This window comes from Tauraco erythrolophus, chromosome 22 (assembly GCF_009769465.1).
Source record: "Tauraco erythrolophus isolate bTauEry1 chromosome 22, bTauEry1.pri, whole genome shotgun sequence".
NCBI lineage: Eukaryota > Metazoa > Chordata > Aves > Musophagiformes > Musophagidae > Tauraco > Tauraco erythrolophus.
In genome coordinates, this window is record NC_141486.1 from 5,351,651 (window position 1) to 5,375,458 (window position 23,808).

Genomic DNA, 23,808 nt, shown 5'->3' on the forward strand with positions numbered 1-23,808 from the left:
ACTGGCAAGATGTTGGGGCAGAGTCACAGAAGGAGGGACCTCCCGTAGGTCTCAAACCAGGAAATATCATGCGGATGAGCAACGCAAAACCCCCCATGGCTTTGAAGGAGAGCTTTGCCAAATACTTTTACCACCTTCATCTGAAAGCACAGCGCGCAGGTACGCACCCTCACACCACAGCGTCTCCCAGGACCACCTCACCTGCCGGGACCATCCCCAGCAGGGCTGGTGAGGGGCTGTGCTGCCCTGGGAGAAAGGAAAGCGGGAGCTCCTGCCAGCCCTGTGGCATCTCCAGCGTCGCCTGCTGCCCCGTCCCCCACCAGCCACTGCCTTGTAAACCTCCGATTATAGACATTCCCATCGCTCATCCCAGCAGGGCCCAGAGGTGTTCCTGGAGCACAGCAACGACAGGGCTTCACATGAATGAGGGAAAACCCGTTGGTGAACTACGAGCATCTGTAAAACAACCCTCCTGCAAAGGCGTTGTCACCCTTCGATGGAACACGACAAACGGACCCTGCGCAGGACGGCAGGATTCAGAAGAGACGTCGCTAAAAACGGCGCGTTCCGCCAGCGAGCCCGGCGCCTTGCGTGCTGATTCTCCGTGATGCCTGACAGCAGCCAGGGGATAAACCTCTCCTACATTTTTCTGGGCGGCGTAGAAAAGTTAACATTTGATAGCTGAACGCTCCGAGATGCTTTGGTGGAAAACTAACACCGGTAGGAAACACCCTGAGCAAACCGAGACCCTCGTACCCCACGTGCTGGTTTTCCTTTAGGTCAATTAATTTGAAAAGTCCCCCGCAGCACGCGGTCGGGTTTCACACCTCAAACCAGAGCCGGTGGCAGCCGAGAGGCTTTGGTGGAAGGGGCAGCGCGACCACGGCCGAGCCCCGCGCCCGCCGCCCCGCTCAGAGCGGCCTTTGTGGAGGGCAGAAGAAGCGGGGCTTTATGGCGGCGAACATTGGGCCTTTGTGCGCCGCATTCCGCGCGCGCTGCCGGGGGACGGCAGCTGTTTGCATGGCAGCCCTCGACAGAGCGGGGACACTTCACAGCTCTGAAAGGCCATTCTGTAAATGTCAAAGGGCCACCCTGTCTGGCCACCGCCGCCTCCGCGGCCCCGGCTCTCCCACCAAGGATGCCCTTCGCCACTGGGAAAGCCGGGGATCTCCAGCCTGGGGCTGTGCCGTCTCCTCCGGGTGCCCTCCCAGCACCAACCGCCAAGACTTCAGAGGCTGGGGAGGGAGGAAGTGATGGGAAGAGCATGATGGCCCCGGAGAGCAAGGTTAGATGGAGGAGGCACAAGGAAGAGAAGCAAAAGCCTAACTAACCACAAAATCTTGACCCCAAACGGTGGATCCTGGCTTCCCAGAGCATTCCTTGAAGATCACGGCTTTATGGGAATGGGACAGGCAACCTCGATGCAGAGGGGAAGCCAGTGAGACAGGGCTAGTCCACACTGAACACACTGGGTTTAGAACCATAGAATGGTTTGCACTGGAAGGGACCTTAAAGATCATCTCATTCCAGCCCCCCTGCCATGGGCAGGGACACCTTCTACCAGATCAGGTTGCTCAAAGCCTCATCCAACCTGGCCTTGAACACTTCCAGGGATGGGGCAGACACAGCTTCTCTGGGAAACCTGTTCCAGTGCCTCACCACCCTCAGAGGGAAGAATTTCTTCCTTAGATCTCATCTAAATCTGCCCTCTTTCAGTTTAAAGCCATTGCCCCTTGTCCTATCACTACACACCCTTGTCAAAAGCCCCTCTCCAGCTTTCCTGTAGCCCCCCTTTAGGTGCTGGAAGGCTGCTAGAAGGTCTCCCTGGAGCCTTCTCTTCTCCAGGCTGAACAGCCTCAACTCTCTCAGCCTGTCTTCACAAGAGAGGTGCTCGAGCCCTTGGATCATCTTTGTGGCCTCCTCTGGACCCACTCCAACAGCTCCATGTCCTTCTTGTGTTGGGGGCACCAGAGCTGAATGCAGCACTGCAGGAGGGGTCTCAGTAAAGCAGAGTAGAGGGGCAGAATCACTTCCATGGGCCTTCTGCCCACGCTGCTTTTGACACAGCCCAGGATACAGTTGGCTTTCTGGGCTGCAAGCACACACTGCTGGCTCATGATGAGCTTCTCATCAATCAACACCCTCAGGGCTGCTCTCAATCCATTCTCCGCCCAGCCTGTACTTGTGCTTGGGATTGCCCCACTCCACGTGCAGGACCTTGCACTTGGCCTTGGAACTTCATGAGGTTCGCCCAGGCCCACCTCTCCAGCCTGTCAAGGTCCCTCTGGATGGCATTCCTTCCCTCCAGCATGTCCACCACACCACACAGCTTGGTGTCACCAGCAAACTTGCTGAGGGTGCACTCAGCACAGTCCCTCCATCCCCCAGATCTCTACTGACTCCTCCTCACAGGCAGCAGAAAAAGCCACGGACAACAAGCACTGCCTGAAATCCTGCTGGGCACCACCTCCCCCAAACCAGAATTCAGCCCCAAGAGCTTAAAAATTTGTGCCAATATTTTTTTTTGAGGGCAGTCAACGTTTACCAGAGCATCAAGTCTACAACAGACAACACAGGAACGCCAAAGCCGGCTGGAAAATCAGCAAAACAACAGGATTTCTGAGAAGCTGCAATTATCATAGGGGAGATGATAACAATCCACCCTCTGCTGCCGCTGCGTCCAGTCACTCATTCCATTTCCCATCCCTGTCTGCAGCCAAGTGAAACTGGGTGCAGGTACAATATTTACCTGCTTGTGGGGGAGGAGAAGAAGAGAGCTAATCGGATGTAAAGGGTACAAGAGTTTGTAGTAGGAGAGAGATGGAGATAATTAAAGCACACAGAAAAACATGCTCTAGCAGGATATTCTTCCGCTTTTATGACGTCCGCATGTAACAATTCCCGCTACAAAAAAAATAAATCCGTTCTTTGCAGAGCAGTGCTGACACAGCTTTACTGGGAGATAATGAGCCACCGCTTGTGCTCAGCCAATCTATAAAAGGGAGAGCAGTCTTTTCAAAATAGGGGAAAAGGGGTTTCTTTTTGTTTGTTTTTCAGTTTTTTTTTTTTTTCAAAAATATGTCCTTGAGGAGTTGGGCTCCCAAGGTCTCATCTCCAAAGGGGAGCAGTGCCCACTGTGGTACACTGAACTCCTAAAATATAGTAGAATGGAAATACGGTTCCCACACAAAGAAAAGATGTTTCAGAAGTGTGATGACACTCTACAGACAGAAAATGAAGATTTACTTGATGCAAAAGGAGAACTCCACCACCTTCCCCCAAATAACCTCCTGTGGTTGGGATGGGCAGAGCCCAGGGAACACGAGGTGTCCCTCATCTCAAACCATTGCCAGGAGCACCCTTCCTGCCCAGGCTGGTGAAGCTCCACAAAAGCCTTGAACTTCAATTGATCCGTGTTTTCTAACAAAAACAAACCCTAAATTCTGCTTCATACCACATGATGCTCAAGGCGCGTCCAGTCTGTGACCCACCTGGGTGCTTCCTAAGGCCATCAGGACCAATGTTCCTTATTGCTTCCCCCTCTCCATGATCTCTCTGCATCATCATCTTTTCACATCCCACCACCTCTGCAAACCCAGCATGCGGCTCTCCCTGCCCAGCTCCCCGAGCTCCTTCAGAAACCCCAGTCCTTATTCAAAGCCCTTAACAAAGACCATTGTCCAACGCTGCTGACCTTACTCTCACCAGCAACGCTCTCGCAGATCTGTATGAGCGAGGGTCACGAGACCAGCCTCTCCGAAGAGAAGCCCACCACAAAGGAGGCACAGAGGCAGCTCACAGCACTCCCTTCAGCCTCACATCCCCGCTCCGGGGGACAGCCAGGGATAACTGCTCGCAGGGATGCTCTGCCTCAATTCTTCTTAATATGAACACAAAGAGAGAGATCCCCTGGAGGGGGCAAACAGCTCTGAGTTAACACTTCAGCATTTATATGGATGCTTTATCTTTTTTTTTTTTTTTTTTCCCCCCAACGGAAATCAGTGATAGGAGCTCTCTCTAACATGACTTACACCAGCAGTAAGGAACGGCGGCTCGGCTGGAGAAGGAGCAGAGCACGGCACGCTTGGGCAGCGTGGCTCAGTGCCAGAGGTGAACCAAAGCTAACGTCACCTCCGAGCAGCATGCTGGAGCCTCTGCTTCCCAATGCCCTTCTGCTTGTGGGGAAACTGAGGCACGGGCAGAGGGAGCAACTTAAATGGATTCACAGAGCCCAATTTAACATGTGTCTGTTTTCATCAGGGACAATGACAGCATATTATGTGTGTTTAGTTTAGAGTTTTTAAGGGAACTGGACAAACCTAACTCAGATCAGATGGCTAACTCAGGTTCAGCTAAACCACACAGGAGTCCCTGAACGCCCCACAGCAGCACAGCTCTCCTCTTGCTCGCCGGCGCAGGTAACGGTGCAACAGGTGTCGGAGGGTGCATCACGTTGTCTTCCCTGGAACTGGGGCAAGTTAGTCTGAAACACAGAACCTCCCAGAGAAACATGGAACTGAGGGCTGAGCCTCTTCTGCTGCGCAGCAGTGGCTCTCGGCACTTCCTCTGCTTCGCAGCCCTCCTCCGTTCGGATCCCAAACTCAGGGGTGCGAGAGCACCCATGTGGGGACAGTAGCCCGTGGGCTAAACATGCCGTCCCTGTGGCTGCGGGGCCACGCTTCGGAGAAAAGCCCCAAAGCCCCACGCACTGGGGAAGGAAAACCTCAGGTGAAGGCTTTGCAAGAGGTAAATCAGGGTAACACCACTCTCCCTCCCTGCAGCAGGGCACAGGAACGCCCCGCACTGGCACGAGCCCGCGGGGCCCCGGACCGCTGGGTTGCACTGGGCTCCTTTGGCCAGTTTTGCACCTGTGTCTGCAGCCCGGTGTGGGGTTCCAGTGCTGCTAGCAAGGTAAAGAGAAAGAAAGAAAGAAAATGCAGAGTTCTCACCACATCCCAGGGCTGCCCATGAGTGCCACAAGGCACCTGGGGACACCTGGGGCAGTTTTGGGCGAAGGCACATGGCAGGACACAGCAGGCAGAGGTGTGCCAGGTGCTGCCAAAACACTGCGAGAAGCCCCAGCACTCCCACCGCTGCCCTGGCCGAGAGCACTGGGGACCACCGTGTCCCCCTGAGTGCCATCACTGCCCCTGGCTCGGCTCCTCGCCCGGCTGTAGGCAGCGGGAGACGAGAGCTCAAGCACAGGACTCTGCTCACGTAAAGAAAAAAGAAAAATAAATGCACAGGGGAGCAAGCCTGGGAGATGTGGGCTGGCCAGCCCGGACACGGTGACCTTCTCCAGCAGCATAGCTTTCACCTTTGTCTCCACCAGGTAGGGACGTTCTTGCTTCCTCGGAGGACAGACAGATGGACAACACAGCTTTCAACTCGAGGTGCCCAAAAGATGGTGAGATGCAGCTGGTTGGGGGCAGCTCCGGGCTGGGGCCATGTTGCCATGGGCTGGGGCCATCACCAGGCATCCTCTCCACCCAGCCACCGTCCCTGGGGCTTTGCAGCGGGAGCACAACCCTTCCAGCACAGCCCGTGCACCCACGTGAGTCACCACCCTCATTCTCCACCTCTCCGTGACCTTGACCATGGCCCTTGAAACTTCAGCTTCTCTTCTCCACCCTTCCTCTACGGACTATGAACACTTCCAGGCCACAGCTATCTTTAGCAAGTATCTACACAGCGTCCAACCCAGTGAAATGTGGTTTTATCTGAGGTTTCCAGGCGTTACCACAACTTGGGGAACACACTCCCCCTCTCCGAGATGTGTCAGCCCTCTCCGCGCAGCCCAGGATCGCATCCAGCTCTGCGGGGAGCTCCAGCTTCAACGACACACAGCTTTTCATCTAACAAAAAAAAATTCACCCAAACCAGAGCACGGAAATCCTCTGCCATCCCAGAGGGAGATCTGTGTGGATCCCCCCAGATAATCAAATTTAAACCACCACCAAAACAGACCTTTGATTAGTGGCCGCGGAGTCCATTCATAGTGACAGCATGTCAGGTCAATGATCACTCCCAAAATCAACTGTCTGCCTCGGGAAAGGGATTTTTTTTTTTTTTTTTTTTTTAATTTTTATTTGATGGTCTGCGTTTGAGGTCTAGTAAATAAACAGCGGGCTTGGGTGTGCCATCTGGCCGGCCAGAGAGCACGCCTGGGAATAATACGAATAACCATCGTATGGTGGTGCTTGAAAAGGCAGTTTTACAAAAGCCTGGGCGAGCTGATGGAAACCCATCAGGCATGTTTTGTGTGCCCCAGAGCTCAGCCCTTGAGCGCTCTGCCCCTGGAATCAGCCGCCGTCAAAAAGGGTCAGAGTCCAAAATTACGCTGCTCTTTCACTCGCAGGCTCATCCAAACAGCAGCTGCTTTTTTCTGAAGCCAGCACGCAGGAATGAGCTCGTGCAAGTCAGAGTTGGGCTGGTGCTTTTAAAAATAAAGAAATTAATTGAATAAATACAGCTTGCAGTATTTTTGATGTCAACAAAACAGAAGCTGGTTGCTGGTGTTGGGCAACGCTTGCGTGTCTCATCCCAAGCAGGGACTGCCCAGAGGGACATGCGCCACTCATCCAGGGACTCGGCAGCAGGTAGACATCAAACCCAGAGCTCCAAACCCAACATTTCCCGAACAAGAGCCAAAAAACTCATTCCTGGATTCACACGCAAATCTCCTTGCAATGCAGAAGAGGCTCTGGGTTAGACTCCCACACAGGGACCCACCCCATGCCGCTGTCCCACCGGATTTTGCATCCCACTTCATTTTCCCATACACTTCGCCACACACAAGGCTGCCCATCTCGTAGCCGTACCGATGCCCCCAGCCCTACAACACAGACAACTGACCTAATTTTCCTCTTTTTAAACACCCAGAGGTCATCTCCGTCTGCAGCAAACCCCACTGAGCAGGGAAGAGAAACAGAGCGATCTGTTAACATCTGTCCTCCTCCCCAAGCCTTCCTCCAGACTTTGCCCTACGCCGCCTCTTCTGAACGCCCGAGGATCTGCATCTCCCACACCCCTCAAGGCTGTCAAATGGTGCTGAAGAGGAGAACCAGGGATGTCCTCTGCCATTTCTGGGTCCAGACACGCTGGGGCTGGCGTGACGGCTCACTGTGTGCCTGAACTCCACCTCCTCCTTCACGACTCGGAGTGTCTCACCTGAAGTTCCCGAGGGCATTTCTTAGCTCACTGCATGCAGCGAGATGTGGAGAGATGTCACCCACATCCTTTCTTTGCCCGCTGCCCGGTGACTCAGAATCGGGGTGAGAACCCTCCCTCCCAGTTAACCCAGTCGCTCCGGTAGCACCTCCCAGCCCTCAGAGGTGAGATTTGCCCCATCTGCCTTTCTGCCCAATTTGCCTTTCCAGTAGATCTGACCAAACTCAGATTTTCTAGTCTGCAGCAAACCCTGATGCTTCAGGACACAACTTCCCTAAAACAACGACTGAAAAAACAAGTGAAAAACTCCACACTCTCCACCCGCAAGAATCACTTTTTTTAGTTAGAAGGTCACTCCAGTCAACTGGAGCATTGCTTTTAAGTTCTGAGTTTTCAGAGCTTATGCAAGAAGAAAAATGCAGCATTGAAACAGCAAGGAAGGACATCGACAGAGGGCTTGGGTGTTTGGAAAAAAAAAATAAATGCATAAAATAATTACAAAGAGCATGTCTCTGCAGAACATTTGGATTCTGACTCAGCCCCAGCCTTGGCAGGAAAGTGCAGGTGTTGAACACACGCTGAGCCTGGATCAAACCCTAGAAGACAACAAGGCTGATGCCACCGAAGGCAGCCAGTGCAGCAGAAGCCCGTCGCATCCGCAGGCAGGTATCACTTCCCTCACAAGGCCCTGGAGAAGGGTTGGGGGCTCCGGGAATGTCTTTGGTGCCAACTTTCTGGTGGCAGCAGGAGAAGGAGCCTGGGAAGGCTGGATGTCTCCTCCAAGGAGAGGCCTTGCAACTCGCTGCCCTCTGAGCTTAAGGAAAGCCAAGGGGTCAGGCTGCTGCTCAGACTGTTCTTTGCAGGAATACAGAGACACTCTCAACTCACCAACAAACCTCTAATGACTAATGGATCGCTGCTTGGGAAAAAAAATAATTGTGTGCTGGCTTTTAAAAGGCAAGATGCGAGGGTGGTGTGCTGGTTTGGCTGGAGTAGGGTCAGTTCCCTTCACGGCAGCTGGTACGGGGCTGTGGTTTGGGTTTGTGCTGGAAACAGCGTTGGTCACACCGGGATGGTTTGGTTACTGCTGAGCAGGGCTCACACACAGTCACGGCCTTTTCTGCTCCTCACCCCACCCCACCAGCGAGGCTGGGGGGGCACAAGGAGCTGGGAGGGGACCCAGCTGGGACAGCTGACCCCGACTGACCCAAGGGATATTCCAGACCCTATGATGTCATGCTCAGCATAGAAAGCTGGGGGAAGGAGGAAGGGAGGGGACGTTGGGAGTGATGGCATTTGTCTTCCCAGGTCACTGTTACATGTGCTGGAGCCCTGCTCTCCTGGGGATGGCTGAACACCTGCCTGCCCATGGGAAGTGGTGAAGGAATTCCTTGCTTTGCTTGCACATGCAGCTTTTGCTTTACTTATTAAACTGTCTTTATCTCAACCCATATATTTCCTCGTTTTTACCCTCCCAATTCTCTCCCCCATCCCACCGGGGGAGAGTGAGGGAACGGCTGCATGGGGCTGAGTTACCGGATGGGGCTGATCCATGACAGGTGGGCAAGGTGAAGTGCAGAGGAACATTCATTACACAAGAGCTCACGGCATCAGCTACGGCACTTTCGTAGCAGCCAAGGAGCGCAGGCGCCGGGGCGAGCTCCGGGCAAGGCAGCAGCTGACTCGGCAGCCGCTTCCTTCACGGTGCTGGGCGAGGGCAGAGCACAAAGCTCCGCTTGCCTCTGATGTAACAAATATCCCTTTGGAAAATAAACCTCTCCAAAGCCCCTGTGCTCCACCCCAGCCTCCACTCCCCTCCCGAGCTCAAGCTTGAAGGCAATCCCGTCTGATAGGGACTAATGGATGCACCAGGCATTAGAGGAGAGGTTCGGCTTCCAAACAACTCAGAAATGCAAGTTAACTCCCTTGTGGGCTGCCAGGGCTTTTGCCACAGCTATGGATATTTTTATAATCCAGATCTTGAAAGAGAGGAAGAATATGATTCATGAATTTTTATAAGGCCAGCTTCCTTCCTGCTTTTCCTTTTTTTTTTTCTTTTTTTTTTTTTTAAATACTAACACCAGATGACAAGATCCGTTCTTGCCTGATCTGCAACCCAAATCCCAAAACGTCCCCAAATCCCGATGCCACGCACACAGCCCCCCTCCCCGGGAGGCTCAGCGAAACACCACCGTACTTACTCATCGCAGCGGGCACTGATGGAGCCGGCCGGGCTGCAGCCGCAGGGATGGCACCGCTGGCTGCTCCGCTCCCGGTAGAATCCCTCGGCACAGCTCTCGCACCGCAGCCCCGCGTAGCCGTCCAGGCACAGGCACTGCCCCGTCGTGCCGTTGCATTCGGCCGCGCTGACGCTCCCCACGGCGCTGCAGTTGCACAGGTCTCCTGCAAAGGGAAAGAGAGGCTGAAACCCACATGCTGGGGGCACGGCGCCAAGCGAGAGCCCGAGCAGGGCCAGCGTCACCGTCAGCACGGCCGCCCTCCCTTCGCTCACCCCAGGCTGGAAACGTCACCGCCGTAAGGATGACGTTTGGTTCAAAATGTTGAGATGATAAAAAGTGTTGGGAGCACCCTGGGGTTTGAAACTCTGTGGTTCATGTTTCAGATCTCTCTCCAAGAGCTAGAAGATTACGGGTATAACTACTTAAATACATCTATACGTGGCTGTATGTAACATCTGTATGTATGCATACACACAGGCATACACACGCTCATTGTTGGTTAGGTGCTCGATGTTGTAATAAAAGGATAAATAAGCAAGAGGTGGCAAACTCACTAATTATAAGATCCTCCATTCCACTGGAACACCTCTGATTTACCCACGGGCTGGTCGTTACGACACAGGACACACACAGCACACCTACACGATGAACTGGCACCAGCATCTCCCGCTCCCAGAGAAGGCAAACAGAATCCCCGCGCAGGAGCTGGCGGAGCGGAGAAGCTCTGGGTGTCCAGGCCAAGGGCAGGTCCCCACCTGCCCCCGCAGCAGCCCAAGCTCCCCTGAAAAATCTGCCCTTGGGGCAGCACTGGGCACGCAGAAACGGCTTTAAACACTGGGGTGGTGGAGCTGGGAGAAGGACAGAGACCTCCTGGCTACCATCCTGCACCATCTAAAGCCCAGTGGGCCACCTCAGCCCCACCGTGAGTGGGGACAGCTCTGGGGACCCACACATGCGCCCTGGGGACACTCCTTATTTACAGGGGTTATGGAAAGCATGGATCGAGCAGATGCTTTTTTAGGAGAGGAGCAAATCTTTTGATCAAGTAATGAACTCCCAATCCCCTCGCGCATTATGTCTCATAATACTTTAAAGTACCTAACGCTCCAAAAAGAACAAGCTCTCCCCAGCAATTTTTTTCTGCCAAGAGCTTTATCTCCGTTCCTTCGTTGCAAAATATTTAGTGCCTTAATAATTTAAAGTCTTTTTCTGCCAAGGGTGAATTATAAACAAGGATTATTTGCAGAAATAGCGCATAGAGCATCAGGGGCTTTACACAACTACTGGTATTTGTTATTCCCTGAGAAACGCTGGTACTCAGGGCTCCTCACGGAGAGAGGAGAGGCCAGGTCTCCATCTCAGGAAAACTTAATGCTCAAATCACGTCAAAAAGACCCAACACTAATGCTCTATGTCAGCACGAGTATTTCAGATTATTTAACATTTATAGCGCGCACTTGTGCCCCAATCCAATGGAAAGGACCTCAGCAAGTGCCTGGATTGAACCACACTTTAAACTCAGTGACTGAATCGAGATCAACCAGCGAATACGTAAGTAAGCTGCTGAAACTGGACCACTCTGAAGACCTCAGCATATCTTTGGAAACACAAGCTGTAAGGTCTCCCTCATCTCAGCAGCAGTGTAAAGGCTCCCGAGGTCCAACCTTCCCGGGCACCAGCCCTCGCCCCGGGCACGTTGGCCAATGGACTGCAGCAGAACGGGAAGGCAGATTGTAGAGCAGGTTGCCAAACTCATTAAACGAACATAAAAACACAACTATAGGTTGACTGACCTTTCAAGGAACGCTACACGCCAGGTGGGAGGAAGGATGCCCCTCTCCCCAAAAAGGGACCGCGCAGAAGCCACAGGACCTCTCTAACCGACAGCCAGGCTGGGGCACCCAGCGTTAAACAGCCCCCGAACTTTGGCTTTGCATCTGTTTCCTTCCAACACGCAAAGAAATACGAGTTATTCAGCTTTGTTGCTCTGTCAAAACATGTGCAGTATCCTCACAGAAGTCATTTTGTACCCACACACCTGTGAAATCGCACCTAAATTTTCTTCAATCTACACTAGCAAATAGGACAAACACCTCAAGATCTGCAATTACCCACTTCAGCAGCCACTTCACTTAATGAACCAAATTCCCATCTCAATTATCCAAGCAGAACCTTATCGATCGGGGCGCTTGGGCTTCTCCCAGCCAACAGGAGCCACAAAAACTTGTTGAGCAAAAGCACTTTGGAGTTTGTCAAACACGCATCAAAACAGATTTACGTTTCAAAGCTCATTGCGTGCAGTGCCATTAGACCTGCTGGACTTCATGAAGGAAAGAAAACAAGCATTGTATCGGTTCTAAGGCAATGGGAAGTGCCAAGAGAGCAGGCCCAGTGTGGTGGCAACGAGCTGCTCCGTGCAGAGACCACCCCCGTGCCGCGGCAGTGTCACAGCCAGAGCCACCGCCGGCCGCACGCCGAGTCCATCCGAGTCCATCCCAATGCTCCAGCAGCACCGGCCAAGAGCTGAGCTTCTTTGCCTGGAAAGCAACAGGTGCTGCAAGTCAAACTCCCATTCAGCACGCTGTCATCATGCACATGATGGGCAGGAGCTTCTCCACGCCGATGGGAACCATCCATAAGCACTGCCTGCTCCTGCCCACTCCAGCCGGCAGAGCAGCTCTGATGGACACGGCTCACCAGGAGCTGTCAGGGGCAAAAGCACACAGTGGCATAGCCGATACCTGGGCACATGGCAGTGAAAATTAAATAGCCTCGTGCACCGTGAGAGCCTGACAGGCCCTCAGCGAGGCACGGCTGTGCCATGGCCGGTGAGCTTGGCTGATGAACTCGGTTTTGTGGCCGTGCTTGCACTAGGGGAAACAGGAGGGCTGTCCCCAAAGATATCCTGCTGACAGGAGGGGAGAACTGATGCCGACAGCGTGTTACCTTCCAAGAACATCAGCCACGGCAAAAAAGAAAAAAGCAGATGTCAGAGAAGATGGGCCACATATATTGGCGAGAGTCTCACGTTTCTTTCGGCCTTCATCGAAGAACCTCAGTCACCCAGCAAAAGGGCCCAGCCATCGCCAAATCGTGGTGCACCTCACCGGGAATGTCACCGCTCCGTACAGGAGCCGCACGCGTGCCGGTGGCAGCGGGAGGCGACGGCAGAGCCCGGCCGGGCCCCGCAGCCGTATCCGAGGGATGCAAACGGGAACAGCGTCGCTGGAAAAAGCCGCTGACTTTGGCTTGATCTCGGCAATGGCACCAACTACCAAACGGGGTTTTCCTTCCAACAGCTGGGCTGCGCGTGCGCCGAGACGCTTTTGGAAAGCCACACGCTTTCCAAAAACACACACAGCAACTTCCCAGTGCCTTTTTTTTTTTTCTTTGCCCATCAAAACTCCGCCAAGCCAGGTCAAAACCTGGAGGCAGCTCAGCCTCAGCAGCCAAACTCAACGGCAACACAGACGCCACCGGCTCTGCATACGTCACTTCCCCGGCAGAGCGAGAAACACCGCAATAATCCAAAATAACACTGGCAAAAAGCAGCTTTTTGTTCACAGGCTGGGGGAGCGGCGGCTCCAGCTGCCTCGGCAGCGCCGGGGGAGGCTGGTTCTGAGCCCGTCTGCTGCAGAAGCCACCAGGGAGCTGCAAAATCACCCCCGAGCACGTGATAAGGCACGACAGGGCAGGTACAGAAGACATCGCCCAAAAGGGTCATTTCCTGGCAGGCTCTGCCTCCCCCAAACCACCCCAGAGATTGGTGGGGAGGGCCGGTGGCCCGCTCCAGGGGAGCAGCATCACACGTGGTCCCCCCCTCCAGACACCCTCGTTGCACCCAGCTTGGCTCATGCGTCCGCACGGCTGATGCTACCCCAAAACGCCCTAAAGCCCCGTTGGTTGGGCAGTGGAGAGGAACCAGACAGCAGCATCAGAATCCATCGCCTAGCGCAGCGTCGAGCTTTGACATGATGAGGTACCAGACTATGAAAACCTGAGGCTTAATTGAAAAGACGCTTTGTTGTCCCGATGGCAGCCGGGTTCGGGAAGACGAGAACGGTCCGCAGACGGAAAAGGAAAGCAATAACGAACATCTACCTTAGACATCTGGGAACACACCAAAGGTGATAAGCTCTACAGAAGAAGATTAGGGAACATTATCCTGGCTCCTGGCCAGAGTCTGGGTTTTTGGAGCTTTTATTCCGTTTTCTCAAGCAAATGTTTTGCTTTTGAAGGTAACCTTCAAAAACACCTTACTGAGAGCTTTCGCAAATGCAAAGGAATGAAGATGAGTGGATGAACCCCGGAGCTGCCCCACACTGGGATGCTCAGCAGAGGTTGGAGGTATTGTGTTGAGGTTGGGATAACACCATGAGCAATGCCAGCCCAGGGCAAAGACCTCCCAGGGATGGGGCACTGGTCCAAGGTCCAACTCCCGGCTCTCCCTGACTTTCTATAGTCACTCGCCCTCTTTTCTTTTTCTCTCACCCTCGCTCTGCCTCAGCTTCCCCATCCACAGGGTATTCACCCACCTCTCCAGGGCCACCGAGCCCTGCTCGTCCCTGTCTCTGTTTCTCCATTTCTGAAATACCGAAGTTTCCCTTCCTTCCCCATAAAGCACCATGAACAGCTCAAAGCACTTGGCTATCAGATAAAAACCACCAACTTTGCTAGTGAAGGTGTTAACAGGCTTTAATTAATTAACAGCCCAGTGACATTTTGAGATCCTGGCATAGAGACATGAAAAAAGTGGGTCCCTTCGTGAGCAGCACTTTAACCTTTACTTTTCACTGCCTAGAGGCAGGTGGAGTAAAGAAAAGGTTTACAGTTTGCTACAGCAAGGGACTGTGTGGCAGACACAGATTTAATATGCAATTTCAGTCAGCTGCAACCCCGCATTGATTAACTATTATGTAGAAGCTGTAGGTTACTAATAAACTGGAGGACAGTTACTTCTGGTTTTTATGGTACTGGGCACATGCTGTGGCTGTGGCAGCACCAACACAACCAAGATGCCAGGTTTGCCAGCCCCCCGAGCTCAGCAGTGCTCAGCCCCTCCAGCCCACACCCCCGGGCAGGGATCTCATTCCCCAAATCCCACCCCGATGCACAGCCCTACTCTGTGAACCCCAGTGACATCCCAGCCTGAGCCAGGCCTGGCCTGACACAGCATCCCTCCACCTCCCATCCCCTCGTAGGACTTAGGTGGGGCTCGTTCTGGTGTAAAAATAATTTCTCGCATTATTTTTTCACATCCTTTCAGACTTGCAGTGTTTTATGTCTTCGCACATATTTTAAGCATGATTCCTTCTCCCATCCAAGCCACTTAATGAATGAATAATTTAAAAAAGGGTGAAATATTTACAAACGGCAGAAGAAGAAATCACTCTGAGACACATGAAGATGTCTATATGAAATCGTATTTGCTGGGGACATCCTGAGACAGTGCAAACCCAGAATGAAGTCACCTACTCACTGGGAGCCAGTATGGGAAATCCAAGATGCACATTTTTCGTTAGGTGCAGCTGAAAGAGCAAGCTGTCAAGTCCCAGAGATGCTACTTACTGTCCTGCTTCAAAAACATCCCCAGTGAGAGACACGTTTTCTATTCTCTAGACTAGGAGATGAGAAAAAAAGAAAATAAAAATACATATATCTAACCTGGTGGTACTGTCAGTTTTTTGGGTGGCAGTGCCGCCCTGGCAGCCAGAGCTGTGGCACCAGGGTGGCTTCTGCAGCGCGGTGCTGGCTGGAGCAGGTGTCCCACTGGATTTAGAACAGCAGTAACGATGCCAGGCTCGGGGCATCTCCTGCCGTTTGTTAGCAGAGGCGAAGCCAGACATCCTCACCTCCTCCCTCCCCAATTCCTCTCCCTGCACAGGTGGCTCAAGCTGAGCAGCACAAAAGCGCAGCCCGAGGCCGGAGGAACTCACTTCTCCGCTACCGAATGGTTGCAGTTACGCCAGGTTTACACCAACGTAACCTCACTTCACACCAGTCCAACCTTCCAAACATTAAGACGGCACCGACTCAATCTCCCATTCATCCGTGCGGAGAGGATGAAGCTGGTACATTCACTGCACGCGACAGCATCCCGTCCCTGGAAAGGCTCCATTTTGGTATTAATTTGGCAGTTTCCCTCCCCATGCTTCATTCCCAAATTCAAGCCCAACCCTCTCCCCCTTCTCCCTCATTTCCCCTTCTCAATCCTTCTCCAGGCACCATTTCTGACAACACAGGAATAGAGGAATCAGGCAGCAGGTTTAACAATCTATCCAAGGCCATTTCCTTTCCTCTTGTAATTAAATTGTGGAACTCATTGTCAGGGGATGTTCTGGGAGCCAGAAATACCTACGGCTTCAAAGGAGGGCTGGATAAGCTCACAGAGGACAGATCCACTGGTAGCTGTTAAACACAGGGATCTGGAGGAAGCATCCTGATGGGAAAGTCCCTGAAATGCTGGCTGCGAAACATCAGGATTATGTCCTGTTCTCTCAGCATCTTCTTCTGGCCACTCTTGGATGGGTGAAGCTTTGCTCTGACCCAGTCTGGCAGTTTGGATTTTCTCCCTGTTTCCACAGCTCGGGAGTGGCTGCAGCTCCAGTCCTCCCCCAAATGCATAAATGTCCCTTAAAGAGTCACCCACGGCCATTTCCACTGGGAATTTTTCTTTCTTACAGGCAAAGGCTGTAAAGCAGCTGCACTGCACTGCAGCTCCTTCCCCTTCGTCTCTCAACAGGCTCTTTCCCTTTACCTCGAGAAGATATTTCATCCCCTCATCATGATCCATCAGTGGGTTAAACCTCCCCCAGAAAATTGGATGAAGGTCAGCAGGATGTCGTCCCAGCATGGGATACAGGATAATGGGAGCATCTACAAGCCTCGCCACAAGCTGCCATCTGTCAAAAGAGAAGGCCCTATTTAACCCATCCCTGGTAAAACTATCTTCTGAGCTCCAGCCAGTCCCTTCCACACCTCTGATGCCACCACCTCATTGTGGTCAGCTCTTGCCCTGGACTGGCTTTTGTATTCAACTCCATCGCTCCTCACTTGGGTAGCTGGGTGCAACCAAGCCGATGCCATGAACACAGGAGCTGTTACTCCAGTGTAAGGATGCTTTCGCCTCCAACCATTTTGCCTCCAAATGTTGCTTTTGCCTCCAACCATTGCAGGCAGTGTGCCCTCTCCCATGGCTTGCAGCAGATCTGAAAGGGTACGGGCTGGTTGAGCTCTCCTACAGGGAGCTGAGGAACATCTACCCCGGGCCAAGAGCTCCTTCAAGAACAAGATCAGAGATGAGCTGATGCACTGTAACTTTTTAAAGAGAGGTGTGCTGCCAAGTCCTCGGAGTCATTCGCATCTCGACAGCACTTGACACAAAACCATAGTGGACTCGTGCATGACATACGTGCATTAAAGTGCTTGGACCTGTAATTCACTCTCACTTGAGGCTACAATGCAAAAGAGGTGGGAAGAGGATCTCTGCCTACTTCCAAAATATTTTATAGACATACATATAAACAAGTGTTTTCTGTTATTTTGCATTAATTGTTCCCAAGCGCATCAGCTGCAGAGCACTTACGGACCCCATGGAGCTCAGGGCGCTGCGGAGCCGGGCGTGCTGCCGGTGAGAACGGCACCGTGCCCGTTAATGCTGTTAAGAGCTTCACACGAGTCACTTGTGCTGTTCCATAAAAGGATTGTATGGGGCAACAGGGCGGGAAAACAAGGCTTTTGTGACGCTCATACATCACTTGTAATGTCGTTAAAAGATTAAACATATTTGTTGAGGAAAACTAAATCAGATTAAATCTCCCTCTTATCACTTGGAAAGAAGCACGACGAAGCCAAGGTCCCAACTCTCGGGGTCACCAAGAGCCACACAAACACTTTTCACCTGCGTGAAGCAGCCAGACGTGGGGTTTCGGCCAAACTCCAGCTCAGCCCCGACCGTGTCACCCCTCTGCTTTTTCTTCACGTTTTCGAAGGGATGCAGCATCGCTCCTCGCTTCGGTTCACAGCCCTCCTACCCCACCAGCTGTGAGCAAAGAGACCCCTCCTCTCCTTCAGCTACCCCGCAGCCTTCAACAGGCCGTAAAACAAATGCCAAGGCCGCGTACTCCCGGGATTAGTTATTTTTATTCCTTTTCTGCACCTGCAGTCGAACATACAGGCATCTGGTTTCCAAGAGGGTCGTGAAAGCTCCTCCATGCAATGCAAGCACTGAACAATTTTCTTGCTTTCCTTTCAGTTTTGTTGCTTTCCCTTTCTTTTTGATGCTAAAGAAGTTAGCGACTGTACAGCAAGCTTTGAACCGGCTCATTCCCCAGTAAACGTGCATCAAAGTCAGTCTCACAGGTGTAAAGCTGTCTTGGGAGACTACAGGATCAAGCCTTGCAAACACAGGGGGGAAACAAAAAAAAAAAGAAAAATGTGAAATCTGGATTCTCATTAACCTCATATTCCTCCTGCACTGGGAGATCCCCAGCTCATGGCACTGCCAGGGCTGACACTAGGGCAAAAATCACAGAATGGTTTGGGTTGGAAGGGACCTCAAAGATCTAGTTCCAAACTCCCTGCCACGAACAAGGACACCTTCCACTAGATCAGGTTGCCCAAAGCCTCATCCAACCTGGCCTTGAACACTTCCAGGGATGGGGCAGACACAGCTTCTCTGGGAAACCTGTTCCAGTGCCTCACCACCCTCAGAGAGATGAATTTCTTCCTTACATCTAATCTAAATCTCCCCTCGTTCAGTTTAAAGCCGTTGCCCCTTGTCCTGTCACTACATGCCCTTGTCAAAAGCCCCTCTCCAGCTTTCTCACAGCCCCTTTAGGTACTGTGAGGCTGTTGGAAGGTCTCCCCAGAGCCTTCTCTTCTCCAGGCTGAACAGCCCCAACTCTCTCAGCCTGTCTTCACAGGAGAGGTGCTCCAGCCCTTGGATCACACCCCAGAAGCTCCCATCAATAAGACAAGACGATGTCAGGAGAAGCAGGAGTGGTCCTGTAGTTATTAAGAACCAGGTAATAACGCAGAAAGCCATGCAGGAGGGATCACAGTTGCAGCTAAAGAATTATTCCTGTATAACAATAAATTTCCATACGCAGACAAAGCCTCTGGGTCTCTGCTAAGCAGATTGCGTATAAAGAAGAACGTGGCCCTAAAATGTTTATGAAACAAGAAGCAACAGTAACTTCAAATAGATCAAAAAAATGCTTGAGGATTAAAACCTCAACAGTTAAAAAATGGATCCAAGCCTTTTAATTAATTTAAAAATAGTTTTGCTGGTGTTTTACTTTAGTTGGTTAGCTATTCCCAGTAATATTTCCACAAACGTCTGCAACCATATAAATATTCAGTGTTTCTGTTTGAAAATCTCCATATTTTTTACCACCCAGCATGTGACACCGCCAGCCCAGCTCAGGGTTTAGAGATAAACAGGATGAAATGTAACTTTGGCAAATACCTCCCCAACAGCACGCAGCAGCCTGGCAGCTCATCCGCTCCTTACAGACGTGCTTTCTGCAGCACCTCCCTGGAAATTTAATCGTTTTGTCAGCAAAATGCTTTAGTTCGAAGACACCTCTCTCAGGACAGGGCTGGGAATTTCTGAGCAGACTTCAATTTGAGCCATCTATTGACCACGTCCTGGCAGAGAATGGGATTAAAAAAAGCTGCATGAATAACACGAACTATAATCATCTGTTGAAGTCTCCGTGTGCTCAGATCCCTGCAAAAAGTAATTAAAATCACAAACTTTACTCGGTGCTTTGGGGAATTGCAGCTAATGAATGAACATGTTAATTTGTACAGGAGCTTTAAAGACGCTGTGAAGGAAAACCCAGAGCAAGAATCATCCTTTCAACCACTAGTATTTGGGCTATAAAGTTGTGCTGCATGAAGAACCAGCAAGAAAAGAGAGGTTAGGGGATGAGCTGGAGGATAAGCTGGGATGAACCCCTCACTTTTATTGCTCCCCACCCATCCCAGCGAGGCTCCCTGCATGCAGCCAAGGCTGGCACAGGGCTGGGTGAGGGAAGGGCTGGGGTTTAGCTCAGGCTGGCTCCTCCAGCCCAGCTCCAGGCTCCTGCACAGGCTTGCACCTGCGTGAAAACCCAAGTCACTTTGCCTTCACTGCTGCTGCTTTCCTATTTAAGAAACACAGCTGCAATGCAGACACCCCCCAGGACAGACCCCGCGGGGCAGGATTTAGCTGCATTCACAGGATACAATGGGGAAGCTCTACCCTTGCCATCCCCAAGGTATTTATTCAGCAGTCCAGGAAGCCACAGGGCTCCAGGCATCTCCCAAGCCACCAAACCCACCCATCACCCATGTTGTTGATGGCAGCAATGATGGCACAAAGCAGCAGGCTCTTCTCAGGGACCCCTGTCAGCCCAGTAAGCACCGACCCCAGTCCCTTGCAATGCCCAACCCCCCCCTTCAGAGGATTTGCTCCCACTTCTACAGCTGAGAGAAACTATCACGACATTAGGTCTTTAAACAGCAGGCTAATAAGGCTTTTTTAAGCCTATAGCTTTCCATATTAAAAGAATTTATCTCTTTTCTTTCCCTCTAACACTGGTATAAACCAGTTAAAGCCCCACAGTGCTCATGCTGAGATAAAATGGGCAGGTGACACCAGGCCAGGCTCAGAGCTGCGCGGAAAGAGGTTCACCTTGGTCTTGAGGACATACCCAATTCCTTCCTCCAGTTTCAAAATCCTCTGTGCGGCCCCGAGATGTGCTGATGGGCCATGACATTCCAGGGGGAAAGAAAAGAAAAGGATTTGTGCATCCTTCTTGCTCAGCGATAAGCTGCGGACCCGACAGGTGCCATCTCAGCGAGGGCACAGTAAAGCCCTTCATTGAAACAACGGTCGGGTCGGCCACCCAAACTTGCAGTCGAGATAAGCCAAACTTTCTGTTCCTGGTGCACTCGATGGAATCCTCCCGCCCAGGCAAGGTGGGAGGCACTGCCTGTCACACAGCCACAGGTCTTCCTAGGCCAATAGGACATCCCTGCCCATGCCACCATCCTCCTCCTCCCCAGATAAGCTGTTGCAGATGTCTCTCCTGAGCAATTCCCACCCCGACAGCATCAGCACCCCCTGACACCTTCTCCAGGCTCCTGAGGTCAGGCAGCAGTCACAGCCAGGTGTGGAGTTTAAGACTCCCCTCTGCCCCCTTCCCCAGGGATTAGTGGACCCAGCACAGGGGTCCTGGTCAGAAACCTGCAGGAACGAGCTCACACACCACTAAGAAGGGAAAACAACAACAAAGTGCTGTACTGGGGCAACTGGGCGGCTCCTCCAGCATCACAACGGGGGCTGCTGGAAGGCGAGCAGCAGGGGATGAAGCAGCTAAACACGGCAAAGCTAACGGGAAAGAAATATAAAAGCAAAGAGCGGGATATAAAACGGAAAAGCCAGCAGGTTGGCGGGAGCAGGGAAAGGGAAACCGGTTCTGCAACACCCATCTCCCACCAGCACAGGGACAGCTCTGCACGAAACCATCCGATCGCTGCCCGGTCGAATGAGCCGGCACTTGGCACCCAGCGTCAGCCCTCGTGCCCGGCGACGCCGACTGCCGAGCCAGCACGAGCCGCTGGGCTCTGCTGCCAGCCCCACGGCGCCGGCAGGTCGCACGGGGCAGCTCCGTCCCCGAGCCACTTTCTTCTGGCATTAATGTGTTGCAACCGATTCAGACGCTGTTCATGCTGGTACGAACTGGTGCAAAACACTCCGGTGTCCTCAGCTGAGGCTCCCCATGGCTCTGCCTTATTAAAAGCACCTTAACAAGGTCCCATCATCAGCTGCCCACCCAGGATGGTGGGTGCAGCCATTAGCCTTCATCCCACAGCACCTAATGGGTGTCCAGCCAAGAAGCATGGACCTCCAGCAGAGGATGGAGAATGGGCAGCTTCTTAAACCATCACAGCTGATCTTGCTCTAGATGACTCCTGTAGAGGAAAGGACTTTCCTACTGCCAAGAGCCATCAATGAAGGTAAACCTTCATGCAGGTGGCCACATAGGACCCAGAATATGTGAGTTTTGACTGTGTGAACAGAAATATAGACACTTTGAAGGCTGCACTCTGTCTTTGCTCCTGTATAGCACAAAGCTCGCCCACCAGCCATGGTATGGAGATGATGCCAGTGCAGGGGTGATGAGCCCAGTCTGCAGGCTCACACCATGGGCTGCTGGCTTGCTCCTCCTCCCCGACTCCTCCAAGATAATGACCAAGCCCTTAATGGACCAGCTCATCGACAGCAGCTTCTCCCAGCAGCCAGGGCACAGCAGCGGCTCACCACGCCATGGCTGCCACCAGCCCCAGATACCCCACCAATGACTGCGAAACAAGGCTGCCCTTCTCCAGTTTGGCATGAGATGTCCATCTGAGAGATCCATAGAAGATGGAGCATTTGTTTATTTTGATTTTTTTTTTTTTTTTTTTTTCAAAGCAGCTACCACTGCAAACAAGGCAGCTCCACACAACCGCAGCATTGCAGCCAGATGTGAGTCCCTGCTGGATACTGCCTTTTCCCTGCGCACCCACCATCCCAACACAAGCACCCACTCCCCTGAGGCTGGTACACAACTCCTGGCCTGGCTTTATCATCATATTTCCCTTCGTGTTGCCAGCATCGCCCATCACCCAGTGAATATCAAGAGGCATTAAGACAGCATCCTGCTGGCAGGAGATCTGCGTGCTGGAAAGTCAAACAATACAAGTGATTTCTCCTTGCTTGAGTTTACAGATAAAAACTTCCTTGCAAGGAATTCCACTCAGATGCAGGTTACAGCTACTAGATACCTTAAATACACAGCCATTAAGGAAGGCATCACCAGAGACCTGAGCTCTCTGTGCCTCCATCGCTAAGACAATTATAAACTGCAAGTCAAGAAGGGCAAACCAGGAGGTTTGCCCCCAAACCCATCAGAATGTGCACAGGAGGACTCCTTTGCTCCACAAACAAAGTCAAGGCTTGCCTCCTCCTCTTTATCCAAGAGGTTTTTTGCACAAACACGGTGGTTGTGGTTCGTTCCCCCCTCCCTGCGCTGCCAGGGCTCCGCTCCCCGGGAAGCCGCTGAGGCTGCAGAGCAGGGACTTGGTCCAGCTTGCAAGGAACCAACCTGCCAGCGACAGGAGCTGCCTCCTGCCTGCACGTCTGTCTGACACAATTAAGTTACTTAACACCAAAACACATCGCTTGGAGGCATGGGGCCTTGGAGAGCCCTTTCCCCTGCGGACCTTTCCTGCTGGCAGCCCTGCAGCTGCATAGCTTCTCCTCCTGAGTCACCACAATTAACTGCTCACACTCTCAGTGTCACATCCAGCCTCAGCAAGAAGGGATGCGACCTCCAGCCTCCTCCTTCCAGACCACCCTGGACCTCACTAGGTGCTGAGCACCCACCAAACTGCCCACCCCAAGAGCTACATGGGTGCAGGCAGGTGGGTTTAGCAGTCCCGGGCCACCGCTGCCCCAGGGGTGCGCTCACACTGCCTTCGAGCAGAAAAGGGAATGGCCAAGATCAGGTTGCTGTAAAACCATTTCTCGCTTGGTCCAAAAGTCCTACAGCAGGTGATAACACATCTGCCTCAGCACCCTGAGCTGCTGTGGCCAAAACCTGTGTCCAAGGCAGGCGAGGTGCTGGGGACCGTGACAGGCTGCATCCCTCCACATAGGTACATCGCGGGACGAGCTGCGGAGCTTGGACCTCTGGGGAGGCTTCCTGGGGAGGTGGCGAATACACACGGTTCATCTCACTGCTACCAAAAAAAGACTCATTTTGCAAAGACATCACCCAATCACTTTACATCAGGTGTAGCCATGGTGTAACCGGGTGCTCCATCAACATGGAGAGGGAGCAGTCATTTTCCCTCACCACTGACACCAGGCAGTCACCAAAGCTTGGTCCAACATAGGATGGATGTGGTCAGAAGCCATCCTTTTTCTTTCCATCATTTAAAGCAGTTGCTCTTTCACTAGGAGGAAAGACAGAACACAAGGGTGCAGATGCTAACAGCGACAGTGCAGCCATGCAATCAGTCCATAATTCAATACAAAAATGCTGGGAACTGTGTCCTCCCGCAGTGAGGTGTCAGTGAGAGGTAGAAGAATGCTCTGCATCTCCTGGAAGCAGCAGATGCTCCCTCGGAGGGCTGCCAGGGCCACCCGGCCAGCTCTGGGGCACGCATGAGCTCTGGAAAAGGCCTTCACCTTCAGGGACAGCCCAAGTATCACACCCAGGCTTCCCTCCGAGGGAAAAGGAGCACTTTTTAAACCGCTCTAATCGCTCCCCACGGTGTGAGATGCCTTCAAAGGGACATTTTGGACATCCACGAGAAGCACAACATGGACTGAGATGGTTCACGGTGCTGCAAGACCAGA

The 23,808-nt window shown here is 52.5% G+C and overlaps 1 protein-coding gene across 1 annotated transcript in view; it reads right to left on the minus strand.

Moving 5' to 3' along the window:
* The window catches only part of MEGF9 (multiple EGF like domains 9), a 53,026-nt gene that overhangs the window by 13,766 nt on the left and 15,452 nt on the right, over positions 1-23,808 (minus strand). Inside the window, exon 2 of the mRNA XM_086625445.1 lies at positions 9,372-9,573. Within this exon, the coding sequence (XP_086481571.1) occupies positions 9,372-9,573 (202 nt within the window). The remainder of the gene's footprint in view (positions 1-9,371; positions 9,574-23,808) is intronic.